The 24,149-nt window shown below is 41.0% G+C and overlaps 3 protein-coding genes across 3 annotated transcripts; 1 reads left to right on the top strand and 2 right to left on the bottom strand.

Annotated features, from left to right (window-relative positions):
- Positions 1-6,141: 6,141 nt before the first annotated feature.
- Positions 6,142-8,238, bottom strand: LOC308381579 (tubulin alpha-4A chain-like; the record flags this gene model as incomplete). The annotated part of the gene is made up of 4 exons (XM_080859174.1): positions 6,142-7,119; positions 7,291-7,439; positions 7,551-7,770; positions 8,152-8,238. 4 exons carry the CDS (start codon positions 8,236-8,238, stop codon positions 6,142-6,144), a joined length of 1,434 nt encoding a protein of 477 aa, XP_080715300.1.
- Positions 8,239-8,668: 430 nt separating this feature from the next.
- slc35a1 (solute carrier family 35 member A1) lies at positions 8,669-14,448 on the top strand. The gene is made up of 8 exons (XM_080860772.1): positions 8,669-8,855; positions 9,279-9,456; positions 9,580-9,739; positions 9,970-10,122; positions 10,258-10,324; positions 10,422-10,598; positions 10,812-10,946; positions 12,931-14,448. Exons 1-8 carry the CDS (start codon positions 8,846-8,848, stop codon positions 13,062-13,064), a joined length of 1,014 nt encoding a protein of 337 aa, XP_080716898.1. The 5' UTR covers positions 8,669-8,845; the 3' UTR covers positions 13,065-14,448.
- A 26-nt stretch (positions 14,449-14,474) lies between these two features.
- On the bottom strand, positions 14,475-22,860 carry rars2 (arginyl-tRNA synthetase 2, mitochondrial). Its single transcript, XM_080860771.1, has 20 exons — positions 22,721-22,860; positions 22,434-22,507; positions 21,901-22,003; positions 21,659-21,742; positions 21,410-21,507; positions 20,911-20,966; positions 20,645-20,728; positions 20,029-20,105; positions 19,579-19,737; positions 19,118-19,224; positions 18,629-18,724; positions 18,115-18,175; positions 17,948-18,024; positions 16,779-16,903; positions 16,516-16,583; positions 16,205-16,314; positions 15,835-15,930; positions 15,406-15,480; positions 15,158-15,221; positions 14,475-14,602 (listed from the first exon to the last, which is right to left on the bottom strand). Exons 1-20 carry the CDS (start codon positions 22,754-22,756, stop codon positions 14,516-14,518), a joined length of 1,737 nt encoding a protein of 578 aa, XP_080716897.1. The 5' UTR covers positions 22,757-22,860; the 3' UTR covers positions 14,475-14,515.
- Positions 22,861-24,149: the final 1,289 nt, after the last annotated feature.

Here is a 24,149-nt window from a genome sequence, read left to right as displayed (position 1 = left end):
TTCTGATGTTCTCGAGAGTTGAGACAACTTTTCCGATAGCTTTTCGTGTCTTTTCCTCCAAGGCGAGTTTTGCGTCGCAGCTCTGAACTGTTCGCTGATTGGTCCTGCAAAATTTTGAGTTCTGGAGACGATTGTCAATGGGGTTGGGCCAGACTGAGTATGAGCTTGAAATCAATTCAGGCGGAAATACGTAGGCTGGTGTCACCAGGCTAACTAAATTCGCCAGGAAATAATAACGCCTCATATCAGTATTTCGTTTGGTCTCAGACATTGATATTTTGACCCTTTTGTGCTCTGAAAAGCCACCTAAAAAGAAAAGAGATGCCAGAAGTTTTTTCCACCCATAGAGCTATCAAAAAGCCCAGGCCGCTGTTAGTTAGCTAGTCGGAAAACTACCTGCTAACCCTAAATCGCCACCCATTGTAGGCCTACAATGGAAACATGTTTTGAAAGTTGTTAGTGTGTAGGGCATGTAACTTTAGCTTGCATTACATCTCGTCTTGTTGAAGCCAGAAGGATAAGCTACCCTACCCTGTTTAGTCAATTTTACCCATGAATGTAATCAATCACACTGGCTATTTTGAGAATACATGTTATACTTGAAGGTAGTAAAAAGGTGCAATAAATTGGGATGCCCAAATGTATGAAGCATATAATTCATGAATACATTATTTAATTGCACTGCAATCCAGATGATGTAGGCTAAGTACAGCTCCATAAAACCTGAACCATTTACCTCCATATTACAAATTAATTTCAGAACAAACAAATGCACTGCATGTACTTCTCATTAGGTAATTTTGTTCATTAAGGCAATATTTTGAAATGCATTCAGTGCAGATGTAGTGCAGGTTGAGGAAGAAGCAGCTGGACCATCAGGGCTTCAGATGAGGTCTTACTCATGTTTGGGATATCCAAAAAGGACAACAAAAACATGTGATGTCAAGAAATGTGGAGAACGTTTAGTTTTTTATTTTAACTAAGGGTTTATTATTCTTATTATGTTTAAATCAGTTCCAAGTTCCACAAGTTAGTATACAAATGTTAATATATTCTAATAAAGTTTGCCTGTTAAATATAACATCAACTACATTTTTTAATTTATGGTGGGGGTGGGGGGGTCTGCCGGGCAGTGTCCCTACCAATGCTGAGACCAAACCTACGCCCTTGAGCATTCCCCCCCCTGTCAAACACGGCAAGTCGAGTTGATGCCAAAGAGCTTGATTTTGGTATCATCTGACCACATTCTGTCTCCCAATCCTCCCTAGAATCATTCAATGGTAAACTTCAGATAGCCCTGTACATGCGCTTCCTTGAGCAGGGGGACCTTGCGAGTGCTGCAGTACTTCAAAAAATTACTGCGTGGTGTGTTGCCAGTGGTTTTCTTGGTGACTCTGGTCCCAGCTGCCTTGAGATCATTCACAAGCTCCCCCTGTGCAGTTCTGGGGTTATTCTGCACCTTTCGAATGATCACTGATTCCGCACGAGGGGATATCTTGCATGGAGCCCCAGACCTAGAGCGGGTGACAGTTGTTTGGTGTTGCTTCCATTTATGAATAATCGCACCAATAGTTATCTGCTTCTCACCAAGCTGTTTGCCGGTGGTTTTGTAGCCCATTCCAGCCTTGTGCAGGTCTACAATCTTATCTCTGACGTCCTTGGACAGCTATTTGGTCTTGCCCATGGTGGTGAGGTTGAAGGTGTGAAGTATGATTCTTTGGACAGGTTTCTTTTATACAGGTCACCAGTTGAGATCAGGTATACCTTGTTAGACCTAATGAGGACTAATCTGTGAGCCAGAATTCTTGCTGTTTGCTTGGGGGTTCAAATACTTATTTTTTGCATCAAATGCAAATAAAGTCATAAATCTTATAAAATGCAGTTTTCTGGATTTTTTTGTTGATATTCTGTTTCTCACTGTTAAAATACACCTACCATTAAAATTCTAGATCACACATTTCTTTGCAAGTGGCCAAACTTGCGAAGTTGGCAGGGGTTCAAATACTTATTTTCCCCACTTGCAGTAGCACTGAAGGAGAATTTAATTTAGTTTACTTCTCTGGAGCAAAGAATGGGTGTGCCAGTCCTCAAACCAAGAACTGGCTATCATTATCTGTTTACATTATGCTCAGAGGCTTATGCAGGGTGATGGGACACCACAGTGCTTAGGTGCAACACCATCTCACTCAACAGGTCAGAGCCAGCTGATGCCACATCATTGTCAGGGAGAATGTCTCAACTTAAGACTCTTACAGTACCTTGCATAAGTATTCACCCCCTTGGATGTTTTACCCTTTTATGGCTTTTATAAATCAGTCATGGTCAATATAAGTTGGCTTTTTGGACAAAAAAATTCACAAAATAGCTCTCTTTACTATGACTGATTTATAAAAGCAATAAAAGGGTAAAACATCCAAGGGGGTGAATACTTATGCAAGGGACTGTATACCACCACAAGTATACAGGGGGACCAGGGGAGCTGGATAAGACCAGGATGTGAACAATCATCTTTGATGCGGTTACATTCATGCTTTATAAACCTAAACAACAAAAAAAAACACATTTGTTCTTTGATGAGAAAAAAGCGTGTTAGAATGAACTCAAATACCATAAAGGATAAATTTGTCACTTTTAAAGTCAAAGATGAGTATTAGCAAATTGCAGATTAAGCCTCTAACAACCTGTGATTCAGAACATCTTCACATTGTACTGTGTTGATTTTCAAATTAAAGCCCATTACCCCTATATTGTCAAACATTTTCATAGAAGCAACTGTCACCAGTAGAAAATGATGTGACTTTCCACTTTGAAAGATTATATTTATTAATCCTGTTTCTTAAGTAAAACTGAGAACGCTAAAACATCTATTTAGACCATACTCATCAACTGATCTGGTCAAATTGGTTTTGGTCATGATTGTAGGTCCACCTTGTAGCCCTACTAGATAGACCTTATGTCAAGGGACATTGGTTTCTCCATCTTTTTTGGTCTGGCAGCCAGCATCTTTTGGCTGGTATGTCGGTGACACACAGGGGCGGACTGGGACAAAAAAATCGGCCCGGGCATTTTGAACCAGACCGGCCCACTAAATTCGATAACACACCTTTTTAATCTCGAATGTCTACACCAACCAGGCTTATAGCTAGCAGGGCGTCTGCCCTATAGTCTACTAAAAAATAAGAAGAAACGGGACGCCCTACTTTTAGGCAGGACGGCCTAAAGACGCCCTATTTTTCTCCCGTTTTACCTGTTAACTTCGCTGAATGTGATCAAAATTCACCGTTTCAGTCGCTTCAGTGCTTAGCGAAGTCTAGAATCATACATATGACCTGCCAATTAGAAAATACAAATAGCATTGCTGTATTCCCGCTACAACAACGTAACATCATGATTCCAACGAAACATTGATTCACGGGCTCGCAGAAGCTCCAGAAGACAGCTGTCTCACCGCACGTCACTGAACCTACTACTGTATGAGTTCAACAAGAGTTTGTGTGTTAAGGTGGTGGTCTTAATTAATCTAAATGCAATACACATCATACACTTTAAAGCTTTGTTCAGAATACGGAGGTATAAGATCGGTCGATATTTTCCATGAAAATAGCGACTGAAGAACCCCCTGTTCTCGTCTCCGAGAGGACAGGCTGTATTGCTCCCTTTTCTAGAAGGGAGTCTATTTCCTCCTGTAGGAAACGCGCTTGATGAGGTGGCATTAACGTTTGAACTACGCCCCTGAACTTCGGGGGGGGGGGGGGGGGGGACGGGAAAACTGGAGCGTATAACGGGCTATCATAATTCGGTATCTGGACAAATTGGCATATTTTCGGAATACCAGGGTTTGGGAATACTGGGCTTTCGGAACAATTGACATAGCACCGCGCACCACTCAAACACACAACATAGAGTGTAGGCTAACGGCTGGCTGTTTCAGAGTACAGTAGGCTGAGGGCTAGCAACAGCTACAGACTTGTCTTGTATTTAGCTATGCAAACGAACTTGGCCATAGAACATAGGTTCTAAGTCAAACATATTTTAGAGACGTTTTAATTCATGATCAGTAAGCTTACCGTAGGTCGTTGTATCGTATCTCCCTGGCTGTAGCCACCAGCACTGTCATCCACGGGAGCTGATGGCAAAGTTTAGCTAAAGGTAGAAGATGTTTGCTGATATGATTGGACGAGACCCTAGTCACTCAAGAAGACGGCCAATGGGCCGCAGACTAGCGTGCGCGTGTCAAGCAAGTCAAGGCCATGGGCCACGCTGTTTACCGTCCTAATGCATTATGTAGGCAGGTCCAAATCGAAAGGGGTTTGTGTTGGGTCAGCCCAGGGGATGTGATTGGGCCAGCCCAGTGTCAGTAGGGCCGCTGATGAACTAATTTCGTGGGCCAGCCGGTCAGACCATTATATGGGGAAAAAAATAAAAAATTAAAATTCGGGACCATCGGCCCATATTGCACCCCGGCCCAGCGGGCAAACGCCCGGTATGCCCGATGGCCAGTCCGTCCCATGTGGCTCAGTCTGGTCTACCCTGAGTGAGTCACTTTGCTGCATAGGTTAGCCTGAAACACCACATTACACATACTAGAACAGTTATTTATGACTTGTGAATTTCTAATGTTGAATCTCCACATTCAAACTGATTTTAAAAATAGAAATATAGTTCTAAATGTAGGCTATTCATTTTTAATGTGACTAGTGCAGTGCCCGTAGGAATTATGCATTCTGTAGTGTTAGCAGACGTAGGTGTAGGCTAGCTGTTGTTCAGTGCAGAACTGGGAGGATAACATGACGACGTGGCCCGGCATAACTTACAGCGAGAATTGCGCGTATTTCGTGGACTACATAGCAACAGATGGGAAAGCAATGTACAATCTGAAAGCCTCCGAGGCTTATCAATATAAGCTACCATTTGTAGCGGCCACTCTTGCGTTGTGATTTTGATTGGCACCCAGCCGTTTATTCATACACTCTGACAGGTTTAATGAACACAGAGCAAAGGCGATCACACACAGTATCTTCCGAATGACAGCCTCTCCCAGCCAGGGTAAATGCAGACTTAGGTTTATAATATTGCAATAATGAGAAAACAAAGTCTACACACGAATTACAACAGATAGGCTACATCGGGACACATCTGAAAACCTCTCATTGCGTCAGTAGATGCATGAACGCATGGTCACTGGTCTAGGCTTACCATCAACATTGAATAGAAAGCTAACTCTTATACAAATACATCAAACTATAATATACTAAGTACATGGTAATGAGAGTTGGTTACATGCGAGGCCCATACGCATCAACTTTGAAACGTAATATAAAGAAGCTTAAAAATAAACGAAACGAAATCAATCACTGTCTTTAGATTATAAAGAAGCTTAAAAATAAACTAATAGATAAAATCAATCACTGTCTTAAGATTACCTGAGCAAAAGTCTGTATCTGTTCACCAAGAAGAATTTGAATGCGGACCTCACCTCCTCTATCCAACGGTATTCTGAACTTTGAGTGAAGGCAGGATAGTTTAATAACGCTACGCGTTTGATTGTGACGTCACTACCCATAGTGCCGACGGGACGGGAGACGATAACCCATTGTTTCCTACGGGAAACGGTAAAATACAAATATCTCGAAAACTATAAATTCAAAAATCTTCAAAATCAAGGATGCACAGGTTCATGACATGCGTAAGCTACATGCAAAATCTCATAACTAACGTAACTACCGTCAGTGAGGAACGCCCTAGACAGACAGACACACAGAGTTCCTGGATTTATAGATAGATTATGTTGAAATATATTTCTTTAACCCACAACAGATGATCTAAGCAACCTGATTTGCTTAGATTAGCGATTATTTGTAATCTAGTTTTGTACAGCAAATTGTACGGTTCTCATATATCAACTTGGTTTGGATGCTCACCAGCCGTGCAGTTGGTGGTTGCAATGGAAAGGCTGATTGGCCATTAGCTTGCTAGTGTCAAGTACTCCATATTGCCTCTATTTTGTATCAACAGCTAGAGGTTTAACTCATGACCCAGTTCTTGAAATTAAACGCTCATATAATCTTAGAAACACACACACAAGACGTTATAAAGTCAGTTGTTTTATTACAATGCAAGTACATGTAAGAACGTAACATTTTAGTACTCCTCCTCGTCTTCCTCACCATCCTCTGCAGAATCTGCCCCAACTTCCTCATAGTCTTTCTCCAAAGCAGCCATGTCTTCTCTGGCCTCACTGAACTCCCCTTCCTCCATGCCCTCACCCACATACCAGTGCACAAAGGCCCTCTTGGCGTACATCAGGTCAAACTTATGGTCCAGACGAGCCCAGGCCTCAGCGATAGCAGTAGTGTTGCTCAGCATACACACGGCCCTCTGCACCTTGGCCAAATCACCACCTGGCACCACTGTTGGAGGCTGGTAGTTGATGCCCACCTTGAAGCCGGTGGGGCACCAGTCTACAAACTGGATGGAACGGCGGCTCTTAATGGCAGCAATGGCAACGTTGACATCTTTGGGCACCACATCCCCACGGTAGAGCACACAGCAGGCCATGTACTTCCCACGCCTTGGGTCACACTTCACCATCTGATTTGCTGGCTCAAAACAAGCATTTGTGATCTCAGACACAGACAACTGCTCATGGTAAGCCTTCTCTGCAGAGATTATTGGAGAATAGGTGACCAGGGGGAAGTGGATGCGGGGGTAGGGCACAAGGTTGGTCTGGAACTCCGTGAGATCCACATTCAGAGCACCGTCGAAGCGCAGAGATGCAGTGATGGACGAGACGATCTGGGCAATAAGGCGATTCAGATTGCTGTAGGAGGGACGCTCAACGTCCAGGTTGCGCTTGCAAATGTCAAAAATGGCTTCGTTATCCACCATGAAGGAACAGTCGGAGTGCTCTAGAGTGGTGTGGGTGGTCAGGATGGAGTTGTAGGGCTCCACTACAGCAGTGGACACCTGCGGAGCAGGGTAGACAGAAAACTCCAGCTTGGACTTCTTGCCGAAGTCTACAGACAGTCGTTCCATCAACAGGGAGGTAAAGCCAGAGCCAGTTCCACCTCCAAAGCTGTGGAAAATGAGGAACCCCTGAAGACCCGAGCACTGGTCTGCCTGAGACAAACAAAAAGTCAAATTTAGTTACCAGTCATTCTCCATAACCTCATTGGCAATAACACCAAGAGACAAAACACACAAAAACATACCACCTTCTAAGTTCAAGACGTTGAAGGCGTTTTCCCCCCTTGAGAAAGTAAACAAGCAACTTTTAGTGCCATCACCTACCATTTTACGAATTCGGTCCATGACAGGATCGACAATTTCCTTTCCGATAGTGTAGTGGCCACGAGCATAGTTGTTAGCTGCATCCTCTTTACCAGTAATCAGCTGCTCCGGGTGGTACAGCTGACGGTAGGGCCCATTACGGATCTCATCTGTCATGAGACATCAAGTGAGCATTTTACAAAGCCAATTCTTCATTTGAAGTAATCCAAAACAAAGGCTCAAAAGACCAGATGATCATTTGAAATAAGCAGTTAGCCCACCTATAACTGATGGTTCCAAGTCTATGAAAATTGACCTAGGAACATACTTCCCAGCACCAGTGTCACTAAAAAATGTGCCAAAGCAGGAGTCCGTTAGAGAGCGGCTGTCTGCAGCAACGGTTCCATCCATCTGAATGCCATGTTCCAAGCAATACAATTCCCAGCAAGCATTGCCAATCTGCACACCAGCTTGGCCAACATGGATAGAAAGGCACTCCCTCTAAGATTATAAGACTACAATAAATATAAACACCAATACCTGACCCATTATCCAGGGCAGAGCCAAATGTAAGTATTAAGCTTAAGAGTAAAATAGAGGCACTTACCATAATTCAAATGAATGAAAAGAAAAATCAGCCCAAATTGACACCAAATGCACCTTAAAAAATTATCAAGAAAGACTAGAATTACTTTTGATAAGAATAGATCCAAAGAAAACCTTCAGCGTCCTTTACTACAAGAGAGACTCTCAAAACTTACCAGGTCGTGATCAAGCAATGAACAACCAACACTGGGTCTGTCTGATATAGTGATGGTTGGGAAGAGGTGTGGCTACTAATTGGCACCTCTTGTCCCATGCGGAATTAGCTAATTAACTTACCTGTTCAATATTCTCATTCACCTGATTCATCTGATATAGTGATGGTTGTGAAGAGGTGTGGCTACCAATTGGCACCTCTTGTCCCATGCGAAATTAGCTAATTAACTTACCTGTTCAATATTCTCATTCACCTGGTTATGCAGTACGGCGCATACTGGATGTAAGTGTTTAAGCATATTTTTTTTTGCAGTTTTGCACAAGATCGGAAGAATGCTCTTGTTCAAATGCAGACTAAGTGGCACCTAATATTCTAAGTTACACCCACGAAGAAACACAGAAAAGCCATGTTCCTGCTTACATAACCACAATATTCATATGATTATTATTTTCTTAAGTCATTAACATTGTTTGGAAATTATCTCCATCCGTTATTCCTATTTGAATGGTAAAATTGCCTATCAAGTCTAATGAAAACCCAGCTTTCTCGGTGTCTTTAGTTGTTTCATTGATTTGGACTTTTAACGCGAAATTACTTTACCCGGAAGTATGCAGCTGTGTGTACAGGGCAAGGGTTTTCCTGGCCACTGTATGCATCAAAACCTTCTTACAGCTCAATGAGCCATCGTCGTTCTCATTAAGGATTTAGTCTAACAGTCCTGTAGGTAACGTTAGCAATCTCTAGATATGCTGGCAGTCAGTATTATAGTGTGGACGTAATTTACTTCATCGTTACTGTTTAAGAGCATACTTAACCATGGCTAACGGTAAGTCTAAACCACTTCAGTATTATATGACTTCAATTCTTGGTAACGTTATGTCTTAAATAAAACATAGCCATTTGGTTATCTACCTAGAAATGCTAACTTAAACATCAACCTCAGGAAATGTGGTATAATGTTAACTTCAATAACCATTCTGTGTAACTTCCTTTGATTAAATGCTACGTAGGCTTTCGAAGTACACGTTGTAGTTGAGCAAAGATGCCTTGGGTCAAGCTCGCCGGCTAATGTTAGCTTTTTGTTAACTTGGTAGCTAGCTAGGAAAGCTACCTTTAATGAGAGGCGAACGTCTGGGAGACGACATTAAGCAACTGACTCATTAATGAAAATTACGTTAGGAAGCAGCTAGAATTTGTTGACATGTTCTAACCTACATTAAGTTAACGTTGCTGTCATGTGCCTCCCTAGAGCCTGTGAGTGTGCTGTTCAAGTTGTACTGCCTAACAGTGATGACACTGGTGGCTGCAGCTTACACTGTGGCACTGCGATTCACCAGGACCGTTTCTTCAGACTTGTATTTCTCCACCACAGCTGTGTGCCTCACTGAGATCATAAAACTCTTTCTGAGTATAGGCATGCTCGCCAGGTAGGGTGACGGCGATGGTACAACTCACTTATGTTATGATACACTGCCATGAAACCTAATATTAGCCTACTACTAATAGTAATTTGTTGTTGGTGGTGTTATCCCCAAATTTACTTTTTACAGAGAAACTGGAACCTTTAGTAGGTTGAAGAACACTATACTTGATCAAGTAATTCGCAGTCCTAGGGAAGTCCTAAAGCTCAGCGTGCCATCTGTGGTCTATGCCGTACAGAATAACATGGCCTTCATTGGCTTAAGCAACCTGGATGCAGCTGTGTACCAGGTAAGCCTACATGGTGTAGGTCACTATGCTTCATCATGATGTAGACACACAAAATGTGTCCTGGCATCGGTGCAGGTGATGATAACAATGTAGGTTTTTACTTTGTTCATTATTACATGGTTATGTAACAATGGTGCTAGTGTGATCATTGGGTATCAAAACCAATGACCTTGTTGTCGCTAGCAGTTTTTCTGTGATGATTGTTCTGTGACTGGCTGTTGTCTTCCCAGGTTACCTACCAGCTGAAGATTCCCTGCACAGCGCTGTGCACAGTCCTGATGCTGAATCGGTCCCTGAGCAGGCTCCAGTGGTTCTCCGTGTTCATGCTGTGTGTGGGAGTGACCCTGGTGCAGTGGACGCCAGCTGAAGCTACTAAAGTTCAGGTACATCACGTCTCAGTTACCTCTCAAAAACTAGGCACTTTATGTATGTTACTTCACTGTTAAGGTAGGGAATCTCTCATGATTTCATGGTTGCATTTTGTTAATTTTGCCTACACGGATTGTCTGACTTTTCAGGTGGAGCAGAACCCATTTGTAGGATTTATGGCCATTGCAGTGGCTGTTCTGTGCTCTGGATTTGCAGGTACGCAGTGATTATTTGAACACTCTTTCTGACTGTACTTTATCTGTACCAGTGCCCTTTTTTGCTTCGGCAAGCTCAAAGTCATCTTCTGGAACAGGTGTGTACTTTGAGAAGGTGTTAAAGAGCTCTGAAACATCCCTGTGGGTGAGGAACATGCAGATGTACCTGTCCGGCATCGTCATCACCCTTGCTGGAGTTTACATGACTGACGGAGCACAGGTCATTGAGAAAGGTTTCTTATTCGGCTACACTCCATGGGTGTTCTTTGTAGTCAGTGAGTATTATCAATGGTCATTTTTTTCTTCAGTATTTCATCAAGATATTACAGAGCAACTGATTTTTTTAATTTTTTGCCCAATATACACTGAATTTATTTTTTTACTTTCCCTATCCATAGAAATATTTACAACTTTTAGACAAAATTGTTTGCTCTTACATTTCCTCCAATATGTGAATAATGTTGGATTTATACCTTTTTTATCACCAGTTCTGTCAAGTGTGGGCGGTTTGTACACATCCATTGTGGTAAAGTACACAGACAACATCATGAAGGGTTTCTCTGCAGCTGCTGCCATAGTTTTATCCACAGTGGCCTCTGTTACCCTGTTTGGCCTTCAAATAAGTAAGTGAATCATTAACCATCTGTCTCAGTGGTTCTTTATGACTATGTTTGACATGGAGGATGATTGGTAGTGATGGAGATCATTTCCAAACACTGCTAATGACTTCAGAATATAATAATCAAGTGCCTTGTATTATTAACTACCTTATATGAATCATGTACTTATGTAAGCAGGAACATGGCTTTTCTGTGTTCCTGTGTATGTGTAACTTTGTTAACTGGCGCCACTTATTGTTTTCTCGACCCTGAGCTCGGTCGAGAACCTTGTTTTGACTATGATGTTTAACACTTACGCGTCAGCATTAGATAAATCCAAGTATATAAACCTTTTATATACTCAGATTTATCTAATGACCTTTTATATACTTAGATGTATCTAATGCTGACGCCTTAAGTGTTAAACATCATTCAAAACAAGGTTCTCGACCGAACTTCTTGTATTTTCTCAGGGTTGAGGAAACAATAAGTGGCGCCAGTTAATCAAATTTACACATATACACAGGAAAACAGAAAGGCCATGTTCCTGCTGACATACAGTACTGTGCAAAAGTTTTAGGCAGGTGTGAAAAATGCTATGAACTAAGAATGCTTTGAAAAATGTAAACAATAAATGTTTATTTTTTATCCATTTACATGGTAAGACTGAGCACAGCAACAAGACACGACATAGTTATACTGCATCAGCAGGGTCTCTCCCAGACAAAGATTTCAAAGCAGACAGGGGTTTCAAAATGTGCAGTTCAAGCTCTTTTGAAGAAGACGTTGAGGATCGTAGACGCAGTGGTCAGCCAAGGAAACTTAATGCAGCTGATGAAAAACACATCAAGCTTATTTACCTTCGAAATCGGAAGATTTCAAGCAGTGGCATCAGCTCAGAACTGGCAGAAACCAGTGGTACCCAGGTAAAGACATTTACTGTCCGGGGAAGTCTGGCCTGAAGTGGTCTTCATGGAAGAGTTGCAGCCAAAAAGCTCTACCCCGACAAGGAAACAAGGCCAAGTGACTGAACTAAGCACGAAAACATAGAAACTGGGGTGCAGAAACATGGCAGAAGGTGCTCTGGACTGATGAGTCAAAACAAGAAATATTTGGCTGTAGAAGAAGGCAGTTTGTTCGCCGAAGGGCTGGAGAGAGGTAGAATAATGAGTGTCTGCAGGCAACAGTGAAGCATGGTAGAGGTTCCTTTCCAGTTTGGGGCTGCATTTCTGCAAGTGGAGTTGGAGATTTGGTCAGGATGAATGGTGTCCTCAATGCTGAGAAATACAGGCAGATACTAATCCATCATGCAATACCATCAGGGAGGCGTATGATTGGCACCAAATGTATTCTGCAGCAGGAACATAACCCCAAACATACAGCCAATGTCATTAACAACTATCTTCAGCTTAAAGAAGAACAGAAAGTCCTGCAAGTGATGGTATGACCCCCACAGAGCCCTGATCTCTACATCATCAAGACTGTCCGGGTTTACATGAAGAGACAGAAGAATTTAAGGAAGCCTACATCCACAGAAGATCTGTGGTTAGTTCTCCAAGATGTTAGGAACAATTTACCAGCCGAGTTCCTTCAAAAACTGTGCGCAAGTGTATCTGGAAGAATTGATGCTATTTTGAAGGCAAAGGGTGGTCACACCAAATATTGATTTCATTTAGAATTTTCTTCTGTTCCTTCACTGCATTTTGTTAATTTATGAAGAATTGATGAAAATAAACTGTTAACACTTCCATATTTGAAAGCATTCTTAGTTTACAGCATTTTTTCACACCTGCCTAAAACTTTTGCACAGTACTGTAAGTACATTATTCATATAAGGTAATTAATAATACAAGGCACGATTATTATATTCTTGAGTCATTAACAGTGCTCGGAAATTATCTCCATCAGATAGTAGACCCAATGAGGAAATTAAAAAGAATGTGACGTTACTGTTCGATGTTACTATTTATGTTAAGCAGCTGACATTAACACTCTGTCTCTCTCTTAGCTGCCACCTTTGCCTCCGGCACTTTGCTGGTCTGCGTCTCCATATATCTGTACGGGCTGCCAAAACAAGACACCAGTAAGGTCACAAAGGTCGACTCAAATAGTGAGTCCAAGCAGAAACTGATAAACGTTTGATCGGTGGAATATTCGGGAGAGGGGAGATCCCGTTTGGAATCCTGCTGCACGGGTCTCTGGAAAATCCTCCGAAATGGATTCTTTGACATGTCTATACAGGATCCCCAAGTATGGTGCCCCTGCACCAGCGCCTTTATGGGCGGAAGGGAAGCTACTCCCAGTCATTACTGATGGTGGAAGAAGGTGCCAGAAATTCATGTGAATGTCAAGGTACATCAAATGTATCTTTTTTTCCTCTCATTTTCAGTTGAAGACCACAAACACAGAGCTGTGTAGGAAAATAACAATTAAGTCAAACCTATAGACTGCAGTCATTCTCGATATTGACAGTTAAAACCATAGATGCAATAAGGCAAATCATGTCAATTATTTTATATTATTTTTAATTTTGCAGGTATTTGTGGAATGTCTTTGTTAATACTAACAAGTAACTTGTACATACTCTGTTCAGCTCAGTCAGGTTTATCATGTATGACTATAAGAACCACTGTAGACCCAAGGAGGACACTATGTTAACACCAGGAAATGCAAGGATGCTTGTTGCCCACAGTGTACCGTTCTTGTTTTAAAAAAATGTGAACTTTTACCCATCATTCCTATATAGCATTGACATGATTGCTTCATCCAAATCAAAACAGTGCAAACATGAAATTAAAAAGTTTGTCAGATAAACACTGGTGTAAGGGATTATGTTTTTAAATGTCAGTGGCTGTGGCAGTGTGTCGGAGTGCCTGATATGTGTGGGTGACAGGCCTGGACTTTGAGCTCTGTAAATGTGCCTCCTCTTTCTCTTGGTGTGAAATACAATTTTTGCCCAGCCTTGTCAGACGTTTGTGAGAATCTCCCTTTGTCTTTTATGCGGTTCAAAATGATAATCCGCAGCTTTGTGTCAGTCATGCTCTTTTTGATACACCCTGTTTGACAACATTGAAATGGTCTCAACAACTTTTAGCAAGGAAGACATACCTAAGGTTTCAAACACACACATATACACAACTTTGCATAGACTGCTTTACTGTCTTGTGAGAGTCAGACCCTGTGGAATTAGTGGCGAAGAATGCCATTGGTTCACCGCATAAGTAGTTAATAAAGTGAAAAAGCACACGGTTGAGCAACCCACGACATAATTCAACCCTGCAATGTGGTTGACTCCGTTTCAGCATATTTCACACAAGCATGGCGTGAGGACATCAATATGATCCGATGCTCTGTACCTGAACTGAGGTTGGAAGATATAGGGCTATAACATAATTGGCAAATCTTTTCTCACCACAGTTTGGGTAGAAAATAGGTTGTGATATTTATAGGATCTGTTCGTCAGTGTTTCTGCATGACATTTTTATATTTGTTTTATGTATTTCCTAATGTTTTTACTGACTGTAAAGCAATGGTCTTAACACCATATAGTATGTCAAACAGGAAAGTGGTTTATTTATTAAAAGCACTTGGGGTCACATTTTGTCTACTGGTTTGATTCCCAAAATAGCCATGCCATTGGCTAGCACAGTGCAGGCACCTCCAAATAAATGCAGCCGAGCCTGAAATAAAGAACAGACCCACAGTGCAGTTGGTGAGACTGGGGAGTTGATCAGAACACAGAAATGATATACTATCATTTATTTAGCCAAGAGGAACACATTGCATATTAATAGTGCATCGGTTGCTGCAGTGGTTATTAAACAGCCTCAGTCTGTAACCATTACATTTGTACCAAGATGAGTGACTATTCAGGCTGTAAATCTGTTGAAGTTTTTCTCAAGTCTTTCATCACGTTCTTTGGAGATCACTGCAGCACTTACCATGATCTCTTTAAGATGTATCATAACCTCTTCTCTAACGAAATAAATACACTTGAATTAGCGCACCAGAATAAAACTGCCTTTTAATAATATTCCTTTTCAATTAGGACTATACCACCTTTGATGCCTGAATATATTCCAAGGTTAGCCTTATGCTTTCAAGACTGAGACTTAACACATCATTGTGTGTAGAAATGCTTCACCGAATTACAGCACTCCGGACCTAACGATGGCGGGTTATTTCTTAGCCAACAATCCCAAAAAGTTATGCATGTATGATTAGAGAGAATCTACCTGGGCCACAGCAGGTGAGCTCCCCTTCACAGGCAGTTCCTTGTGTGCAGACGCTACCAGGTGGCTGAAGTGAAAAGTTGCAAAAGTTGAGGACTTGAATTCAAAATAGATCATTGAAATACAGTGAAACAAAGTTATTTCAAATCATAACCATGTTAATAGAGTGATGATGAATTGTATCGCTTTTAGGTTAGAGAAAGTACAGTTCGCAGATACACATGAGGAAGAGTGGGTATAAAATGACTTACCAAAGTGTCATAAGAAAGTTGACCAGATATCGGGGTTGTAACTCCTGGTTACACTGATACAGCACTTCATCATACCTAACCAGATAATAAAACACTAATCTCAGGTTAAAATGAACCACACAGCTGGAAGCTTTGACCTTGTAGATACTAATGTAGTACACGTTCATTTTTACAGATGACAGTAAGCAATGCAATATCCATAGCCACACAATGAAGTCTACATGACATTACCAAGAACCTGATTTGGTTTAAGGCAAGTGTGTGATGCTCTAATGTCTGGCGTCAGAAATTAGCCATGGTCAGACATACATGTCAGTGACTAATTGTACTTTCGTGACATTCAATCTTTTAATTTAGTCAAGGTATACCGTTCCAAGCCTCTTTCTAAATACACAGTATGATCTAGTATTGAAGTGCTGAAAGCCATACCGCAGCAGGTGTTGGAGGATCAAAATGCTCCTCTTATCTTGGAGATGCAGCGGGTCACAGCTGGTCTCCTCTCCTCCGTCATGCATTCGTATCAAGCTTAAGTGAATTGGGTTTCAAGCAGACACATTATATGTGGATGAAAGTAGACAGATAAGGTAGCTTTTTTAATCTATCTGAAAAAGCATTTTCAATATCAAATTTAAGCCTTTTCCAGATAAAATCCACAGCCAACTAATACAAATATTGGATGGCTTTTACATTTTCACATCAAGCAACTTGGTGCATGAGGAAGAGTTGTTGTTTTCAGACCTGTTATATTAGGGTTGGGGTTCCCTCAGTGACTACAGTAAACGATAGTAGCTCCCCTCACCTGCGGAGTCGGGCGTGCGTGTACTGTAGGAAAACCCCTGTGTCTCCACGTGACTGCAGCACTCTGTCCCAGTCAAACTTGTAATCAGACGTGATGGGGCCCTGAAAGTCCTGGGGAGAAATATCGGTGGGGAACGCAACCATATTCAGTCTCAGGCAATAGTCTGACTGCTTTGTGTCCACAGTCAATATTATGTCTGTCTGATAAGGCAAGAGAAGGATAAAGTCCAATGTATCATCAACACTGTCGTATTAACATTGTTAATAGTGTGTCATAAATGGAAACATTTGCAAAGAGGAAACAGATTCTACCTGGACTATGAGAGCACTGACCCCTACATTCTCTGCAGTTTCCTCCGGGTCATCCAGGTCTTTAGTAGCTAAGGGTGAAATACAGCATGAGAAAACACAGCTCACTAGTTCTAAAGACAGTTGTCCTTGTGGCCCTTGTGACTCATAGTTTTAAGGTCACTGTTTGTTTGTGATGTTTATGTATTTGCTTGATGCAGCAAAATTGAGCACTCTTTTGTGTGTGTGTGTGTGTTTATGTATATGTATGCGAGTGTTTCCCATACTCCTGCTCTGGTTCATGTTCCTTAGCATACGGTTCCGTGCCTCATCCAGCACATCCTCCAGAAACACCACCTCCCCCCGCCGTGTGCTCATGCCCTGCACCAGGCCGAAGGGCACATGATGACACCTGCAGAAAAAGCACAGATAGGGACACAACATATAGCACTTCAAATCAACACGCTTTGGTTACTAATTCGAATTAGAAATGTAACCATCTAAGGACTGATTTTGTTTTACTTTTAGGTACAAATATTCTATGGTGTTTGTGAAGTACGTATGCGTTGCCAACTGGTTTGCCCCTATCTGGCTATGCACTCCGATCAGAAAGCAGCCGCAACCCCCAGGTGCAGTAAGAACAGATTTATTTATTTCAGTTGAGCAGGTGGTCAAGTGCAGTTGGTGCTTGGGGTGAAATAATCATACATTAAAAGAACAGTGTTCGTGTGGTTTTCTGTGAGTAGAGAAATACAGAATGTAACATAATAAATATACATAAATAGCAATCTGTATCAATGAACATAAATGTATGCATATCTGAACAATATACACAATAATAATGATAAATGGTTAGAGTTCACTATAATACAATAAACAGAATTGCTATGATTGTAATATATAAGTACCAGCGCCCAGTGTATCAGCAGTACCGTAATTACAATGCTGTACCTAACTTCACCACAAGATGGCACTCCAAGACCACAAGTTGCCTGGCAGTCTAAACTCCAAGCTAACCGCAACACAGAAACAACTAGATATCTAGATCAGTGTCGAAGCCCGACCAAAACTGTTTGTTTCAGAAAGTTACTAATTACAACGGCCAGTGCTATCAAACATCAACACGAGAAAGCAAGGCCAACAGGAATATGAAGTTACAAACTTACATTGGCAGCAACGCACACGGCAACACAATAACGTTATGCTAACATGGTATTTCAGAGCACGTCAACTCCTTTTAGCAGCTGGCGCGAAAAGGAAACTTAAAGTTTGTGCGCGTGCGCAACGCCTCAGCCCTAACAGGGACGTAGGCTCACAGTCCAGAATGGAGTTTTCCACAGTGTTGACACTGTGTTTTAAGACAAACTAGACGAAGATGTCTTGTTTTGCTCTGTCTCTTCCTTTGCCTTATGTGTAGAATGTGTTTGCCTAGCACACAGAGCACATGGTCAGATACCTTTCCGCCCATGGATGTTGCATGGCCTGAAGGATTTGAAAGAGCTGTCGGAAATGAACTGCTTGGCTTTTGTCCGTCTTTAGGGAGGGAATAAATGAGAGTGATTTAGAGGTTTTTAAGCACTGTATAACTGGATCATTGGTCATTTAGGCCATCTTCCAACTTACCACATAGATCATCTCATCAAAGTCATATTTTTCTTTCCTGTCTAATGCAGCAGCAATATCTCTGAAAATACGGAAACAAAAAGCAGTGCTCTAGTTTTTTTTACTTCCAATAAATTAGCATATTTCACACTCTTCATGGCGATCGCAATTAATATTATGCACAGAGTTTTAACTAGTATGAGATACAGACTTAAATAATTTTTTCATGTGGAGTGTTTAATTTTAGGCTGCCATCTGCAGCATCCTTAAGAAGTCATCAAAACCTACTGCGATTGAAATATGAAATACAGAAACAAAAAAACAGTTCAGAAAGATTAGCTTGCTTTGGTTAGTACTCCTCTTGCAGGAATGGTTAAACAGGTTAAACACGTCTGATGAAGGTATAACTACTTGCACGGTAAATACTACTCATAATTGAGATCATTTCTTTGCCTACATTTGTCTTTTGGTCACTGATATGAGCAGCAGAAATTGTTATTGTAAAGCTGGGGTCATGCAGAAGAGGCTCATGTACCTTGTGATATAGAGTGAGGTGCCATCGCTACGCTGCACTGTGGCATAGCTTGACATGTCACCAGCTTGGGAGACGTCCACTACACCAGTCCCTTTCCTACAAAACAGAAGACAAGTAAGGACAATGTATAGTCATTATCGAAAAATGAATCCTGACAGGACAAACAAACATTCACATCAAAGGAACTTTTTGGAACATTCTGAAAAAAAGTTATTTAAAAAAAAAAAAAAAAAACTTATAATACCTAGCTATAAAAAAAGATATATGACAGCTTGAGAATGTGGCTCAGTGGAGTGATGGTGGGTGTGGCCCAAGGCAGACAAATTAAACGATCTAAATCAACACAACCAAGCCCTGTTTGTCCTGCTATGAAAGCAAAACAGTACAACGGAACTGTGCTTCTGTGCCAACAAGGTTGCACACCAGTACACACGCACACATACAATACAATCCACCCTTATGCCAAACTTGTTTGCTGAGATGACTTACTCTGTGACTTTCAGCAGGCCGCGGTCCCTGAGTTGCTGTAACACGTCATGCGCTTTCCTTTGGTGAAAAGACTCTCCACTGTAGTGGTCGAAGTGAACACCTAATCGCTGATCAGTGCACCAAAAAAAAGCACACATGAATCTTTTTTTTTTCTTCGCATATTCATTACAGGCTGACTGCTGGATAGGTAAACAAAGTGATAATGCAAAATAGACCAAGAATAATTTTTGCCTGATATTTTTGCCTGGGAAATCCTTTAATATACATGACTAGTTTGGTACACAATACCATGCACAAGGCATTGTCTCAGAAGCTATTTTTACACATTTAAAAAAAATATTTAGGCCATGCACTGACATTGTGTTGAATAGTGTAAATGTTTTACACAAACTGAACTGCCACTTCTTGGTATTGATTGGACCAGGTCAGCCATTATGGTTTTAAACTCTTTCTGATGTTACCTTATAAATACGTTGGTACTCTTCAACTGTAATCTCACGAAACTGTTTCCATAGTGACAAAGACTGTTCATCCCCCTGTTCCAGACATCTGAAGAATTCTCTTGCAGCTTCCTGGATGGCCTCGTCATTTTCAGCCTCCCTGTTAATCTGGACGTACACCTGTGTGACATGGTGAAAAAATAAATCAGACCTTTGTTAGTCCGCAATAAGAATGAGGTTAACATGACAACATGCCAATCATAAAGCAGCTAAAGGCTAACTAGATTCAACTAATCTGGGAGGAATAACATTTAATTTCGGTTGAAACTAGCATTTGCAGATTAGCTGATCAGACACACTACTACATTGTGCAGTATTCACAGTATACTCAGCTCAATTCTCATACTGGACTACGAACGTTTATTGTGAAAAGGTGAGGTGATGTAACTCCTTTGGAGTCTAAGAACTCACATCAAAAAGGTGTTGTAAGGGATTATCTCGGAGTTTCTCTTGAGATCCTAAACGCTGAAAGCCAGCTCCCAGCAATCCTGAACATGTAATAAACAATATATTGAACTTTAAAAAATAATGTTTCAGTATTTCTCTTTACTCAAGTGATAAAACTATTTCAAACATGTTGCGTGATTTTAAAAGATACAAATACATACTTTTCCCCTTCTATTTTGAAAAGCATACATATGATTAGTTTGAGGGACCGAGGCAGTCACCCAACAATTTTGGGATGTGGGAAACTGGACTTGGTGGTGCAGTCAGGAAGAAGGGTGACTCAAGTGTCGATGGTGGCTTTTTTTGTACAAAAATATTTTCTTTTTATTAAAAAGAGGGACTCAAGTATCGACCCCACACAGGGCCAACAAAATAAAGAAACACAAAAGACAAAACGCACTCCAAGTGCTACATTTAACTAGGCACAATTATCTTTGCAGATTCAACTAGGCACACAAACTGGGCACACAAACTAGGCACACAGTGTACACGCGCCTAAACACAGTTTTCACACTGGAACGGTTTTTTTTTTGCCTCTCTCAAAAGCTCTCTCCCCATGCTTGAATGTGAAATGACTCACCAAACTGCATTCCCCAGTCTCCTAAATAATTCACCCGGATGACCTCATTCCTCAGGGCCTCTTTCAAGTTGGAAATAAAGTTTCCTAAGAGAAGTCAAAACACAGAAAACACTTTCTCAGAAAAACATTGGCAACAAAATAATTTGCCATCACATATTACAAGTACGCCCACTACTGGTTAAAGAGAGAAGTCACAGTTATCCATCTGGCAAATTCTGTGCTCCTTTCACCTAGCTGGACTGCTGCTCATCACTGTGGATATGCACCTATTATCGTGGAGCGGAGGTGTCCGGCGTGAAACTTCTTTGCAATGTTGGGTGAGCTGGCAGACAAGAACAAAAGATAGGAGTTTCACATATATATACTAATATAGAAGGATCTGCGTACCACAACACTGCTTTCTTCTCGTAACACACCAATTGTTTTTATTATCAAACTGACTTCTCGGTCAGTCAGACCTTCATCACTCTGATGTGTCTCCTATTACAGAACATATATTCAATTCAATTTAGTTATTTGTATTTTTTATGTACAAAGTGTACTCAACAGACCTGATATTGTCAAGAGCAAGGATTAAAGATATTGAGTTGCACCTGTAAGACCTGCATCATGCCAGAGTCAGGTGCTACCGTGCTAAGCTCTCAGGGAGCAGATATACTGATCAAATGTTTACTTCACATAATGTATAGCTGCTTTAAGACCAGCGTGTTTGGTAATTGCATAAAAGTACATGTATATACACAGTGTGGATATGGGAGAACAGACCTGAACTCCACCAGTGTTCGTCTCCCATGGAGGCCTCTGAAGAGCTCACTCTCGACTCCAAACCCGTGGGGATCCTTCTGAAGTTGTTCTAACAGTTTCTGAAAACACAACAAAAGAACATTTAATATCTAAATAATACCGTAACCACTAAATACATTTTGAGGATGAAATTTTAACTATATTTAAGAAAAGGGAAGACAAGCACAGGAGGGCACTTCAAGGGCTCCAATGACAAAGTATAGCATTTACCTTGGCAAGTATTAGTTTGTTTATTCGAAAATGTATCCCTCCATGGGAAGGGATGACTTCTTCAATCACTCCATCTGGTTTTAACTGTAAGAGAATTTAATCAGCGTCACGTGCACATTGGATATGGATACATATTCCACACATTATCACTTTTTTATCACAATAAATCACAAACTTAATCGGACAAAACTCTCCACATATATGTATGACAGTCAGGCATAAACTGATCTAGGATAACACACCTGTCTTGCCAGCATCTCGGTTTTAGTCTTGAAGTCCCCATCAGAGGAGAGGAAGCCATTGTTCACGAGAAAACTTACAGACAGCTGAAGGTCTGGGCTTATCCTACAATGAACCAGAGGAAGAGACAGTCTTGCAAACATCTCTTTTATGCATGTCAATACTTCAGCAAAGGCACCATGCACAGTCCATAAAGACAATCACAATCTCTTCAATGGGCACCCAGATGTAATTTAATACAATGTATTGTGGAATTACTCTATTAAACTAAACCATTCAAGCTTTTATTGATATTAGGTACAATTTTAAAATGGCTTACAATGCTTTGAAAACAGACATGTTTAATGAAACTGAAAACACACACGCACACACATACAGAAGACACATTTTGTGTTTTGTCCCACCTCCCCCCTTCCTTTTCACTGATGTTTAATGTTCCTGTAAATGTGTTGGAAATACATTGTACCTACCACTTGTCATGCCAATAAATCAAATTTGAATTAGAATACGAACGAGATAAAGAGACCGACTTAACTGCTTCTTTGACACTGGAATAGCGGAGATGGCTGGAATGAAGGCATCTTCTTTATGTCCTAATATCCTACACAGCTGCGATAAAAGGAGCAAATAATACGGTTTTCACCCTGCATTGCTCAGCCATATAAGTGTTCCTCCAAATAAAAATAATCGACTAATGCATTTCTAACGTGTGCATGTATATTGATAACGAAATGTTAGCCATTTCTTAAGCCAATTATACTGGCTATTTCATAATATACCTGGATAGACATATACCCCAAGAGAGAAATAAAATAGCCTTACCTGAGCAGCAACCTTTCTCCTAAAAAAGCAAGCCATGCAGTCTTAAACCATGCATCTGAGGGTAAAATTGGGCTACTTAGGTGGCTCCTGCGGAATATCGGACAGTTGAGTACCCTACATGCTTTTTCGGTTGACATTCATCAACAACTTCCTCATAACCTATGAACTCACGTCACGAGAAAGTATTGTCCAATCCACAGTGCTATGATCACACCTCTGGCCCAATCTTGTGTGAGCTGCTGGCAGCTGAATCCGCCTCTCAACATCTTAAAGGGATAGCTTGGATTTGGTGGTCGCTATCATAGACATCATATAGGTATCCTATATGATGTCTATGGTCGCTATCGCTGCTCTATCGTAGTAGGCTGCCCCATATGGGCTGCCCTATCGTAGTGGCGCACATAGACATGTATAGATAGACGCCGCCTCCACTGCTTCAGCCCGTTGCCTCGGCGAAACGCGTCGCCGCCATTTTGGGAAAGGAGCTCTCTGCCGTCAGAGGTCTGTCACATAGAAATAAACACCAGAAGCGCCCTTGAATACGGCCGCCTATGGAACGAATGCGTCAACAGAGCCGCCATCTTGGTACGGGTAATCGCAGCTTTTAAATGAACTAACATCAATAGATTTTTTTTATTTCTATGGGTCTGTCAGACGTGTCAAACAAGCGCAAGTTGCCAGGAGCTGCGTTTTATCTGGATAAAAATCACGATAACCTTTTACATTTCGCAACCAATTTCATGGAGTATTCAAGGGTTTATGCTCTACGTGAAGTGTGTGAAAAAGATTTGCTGTTGCCAGGAGCTGCGGTTTATCTGGATACAAATCACGATAACCTTTTACATTTCGCAACCAATTTCATGGAGTATTCAAGGGTTTATGCTCTACGTGAAGTGTGTGAAAAAGATTTGCCTCTACATTACTTTGAATCTCGCTAGTTAAATCGCCAGTCATTCATGTGCATGGGTCTATGATAAACGCGCACCTTTCTTGCACAGCTCGTGCACTTTGAAAATACTGAGAAGCTCTATAAACTATCGAAATAGTGCTTCTTTAGTTACTACGTATTGACCATCATTAAGAGAAAGAGCATACATCAAATAGTGAGAAACTGGCAGTCAGTGTGTTTTTCATAGTTTAATAGTTCCTTTTCAAGTATGTGCATTAAGAAACCTTGAACAGTGCAATTGGCAATACACAGTTATTTCACAAATCGACATTACAAAAAAAGCTATATATTTCTATAGCAGTAAAAATATACACATCTCAATATATACATACACATCTCAATAGTTGAACTGTAATATAAATAGCATAGCATATATATAATACAATATAATATAATGACTCAGTATAATGTGCAATGGAATAACATATGATATATATAATATGTGATACAATATAATATAATGTAATATATTTTAAGTAT

Source organism: Sprattus sprattus, assembly GCF_963457725.1.
Source record: "Sprattus sprattus genome assembly, chromosome: 2".
Taxonomy (NCBI): Eukaryota; Metazoa; Chordata; class Actinopteri; order Clupeiformes; family Clupeidae; genus Sprattus; species Sprattus sprattus.
The sequence above is the reverse complement of the archived record's forward strand: the minus strand, read 5'-3'. Positions and strand labels throughout refer to the sequence as shown.

Bases quoted from the DNA above. Each gene is read 5' to 3' on its own strand.
- slc35a1 (XM_080860772.1), top strand. The intron at 10,325-10,421 runs GTACGCAGTGAT...CTTCTGGAACAG, and splicing joins TCTGTGCTCTGGATTTGCAG to GTGTGTACTTTGAGAAGGTG. The intron at 10,947-12,930 runs GTAAGTGAATCA...TCTCTCTCTTAG, and splicing joins CCTGTTTGGCCTTCAAATAA to CTGCCACCTTTGCCTCCGGC.
- rars2 (XM_080860771.1), bottom strand. From the start codon at position 22,756: ATGGCTTGCTTTTTTAGGAGAAAGGTTGCTGCTCAG. The intron at 22,508-22,720 runs GTAAGGCTATTT...CTTTTATCGCAG, and splicing joins GGAGAAAGGTTGCTGCTCAG to CTGTGTAGGATATTAGGACA. The intron at 15,931-16,204 runs GTGAGGGGAGCT...AATTCACTTAAG, and splicing joins ACGCACGCCCGACTCCGCAG to CTTGATACGAATGCATGACG.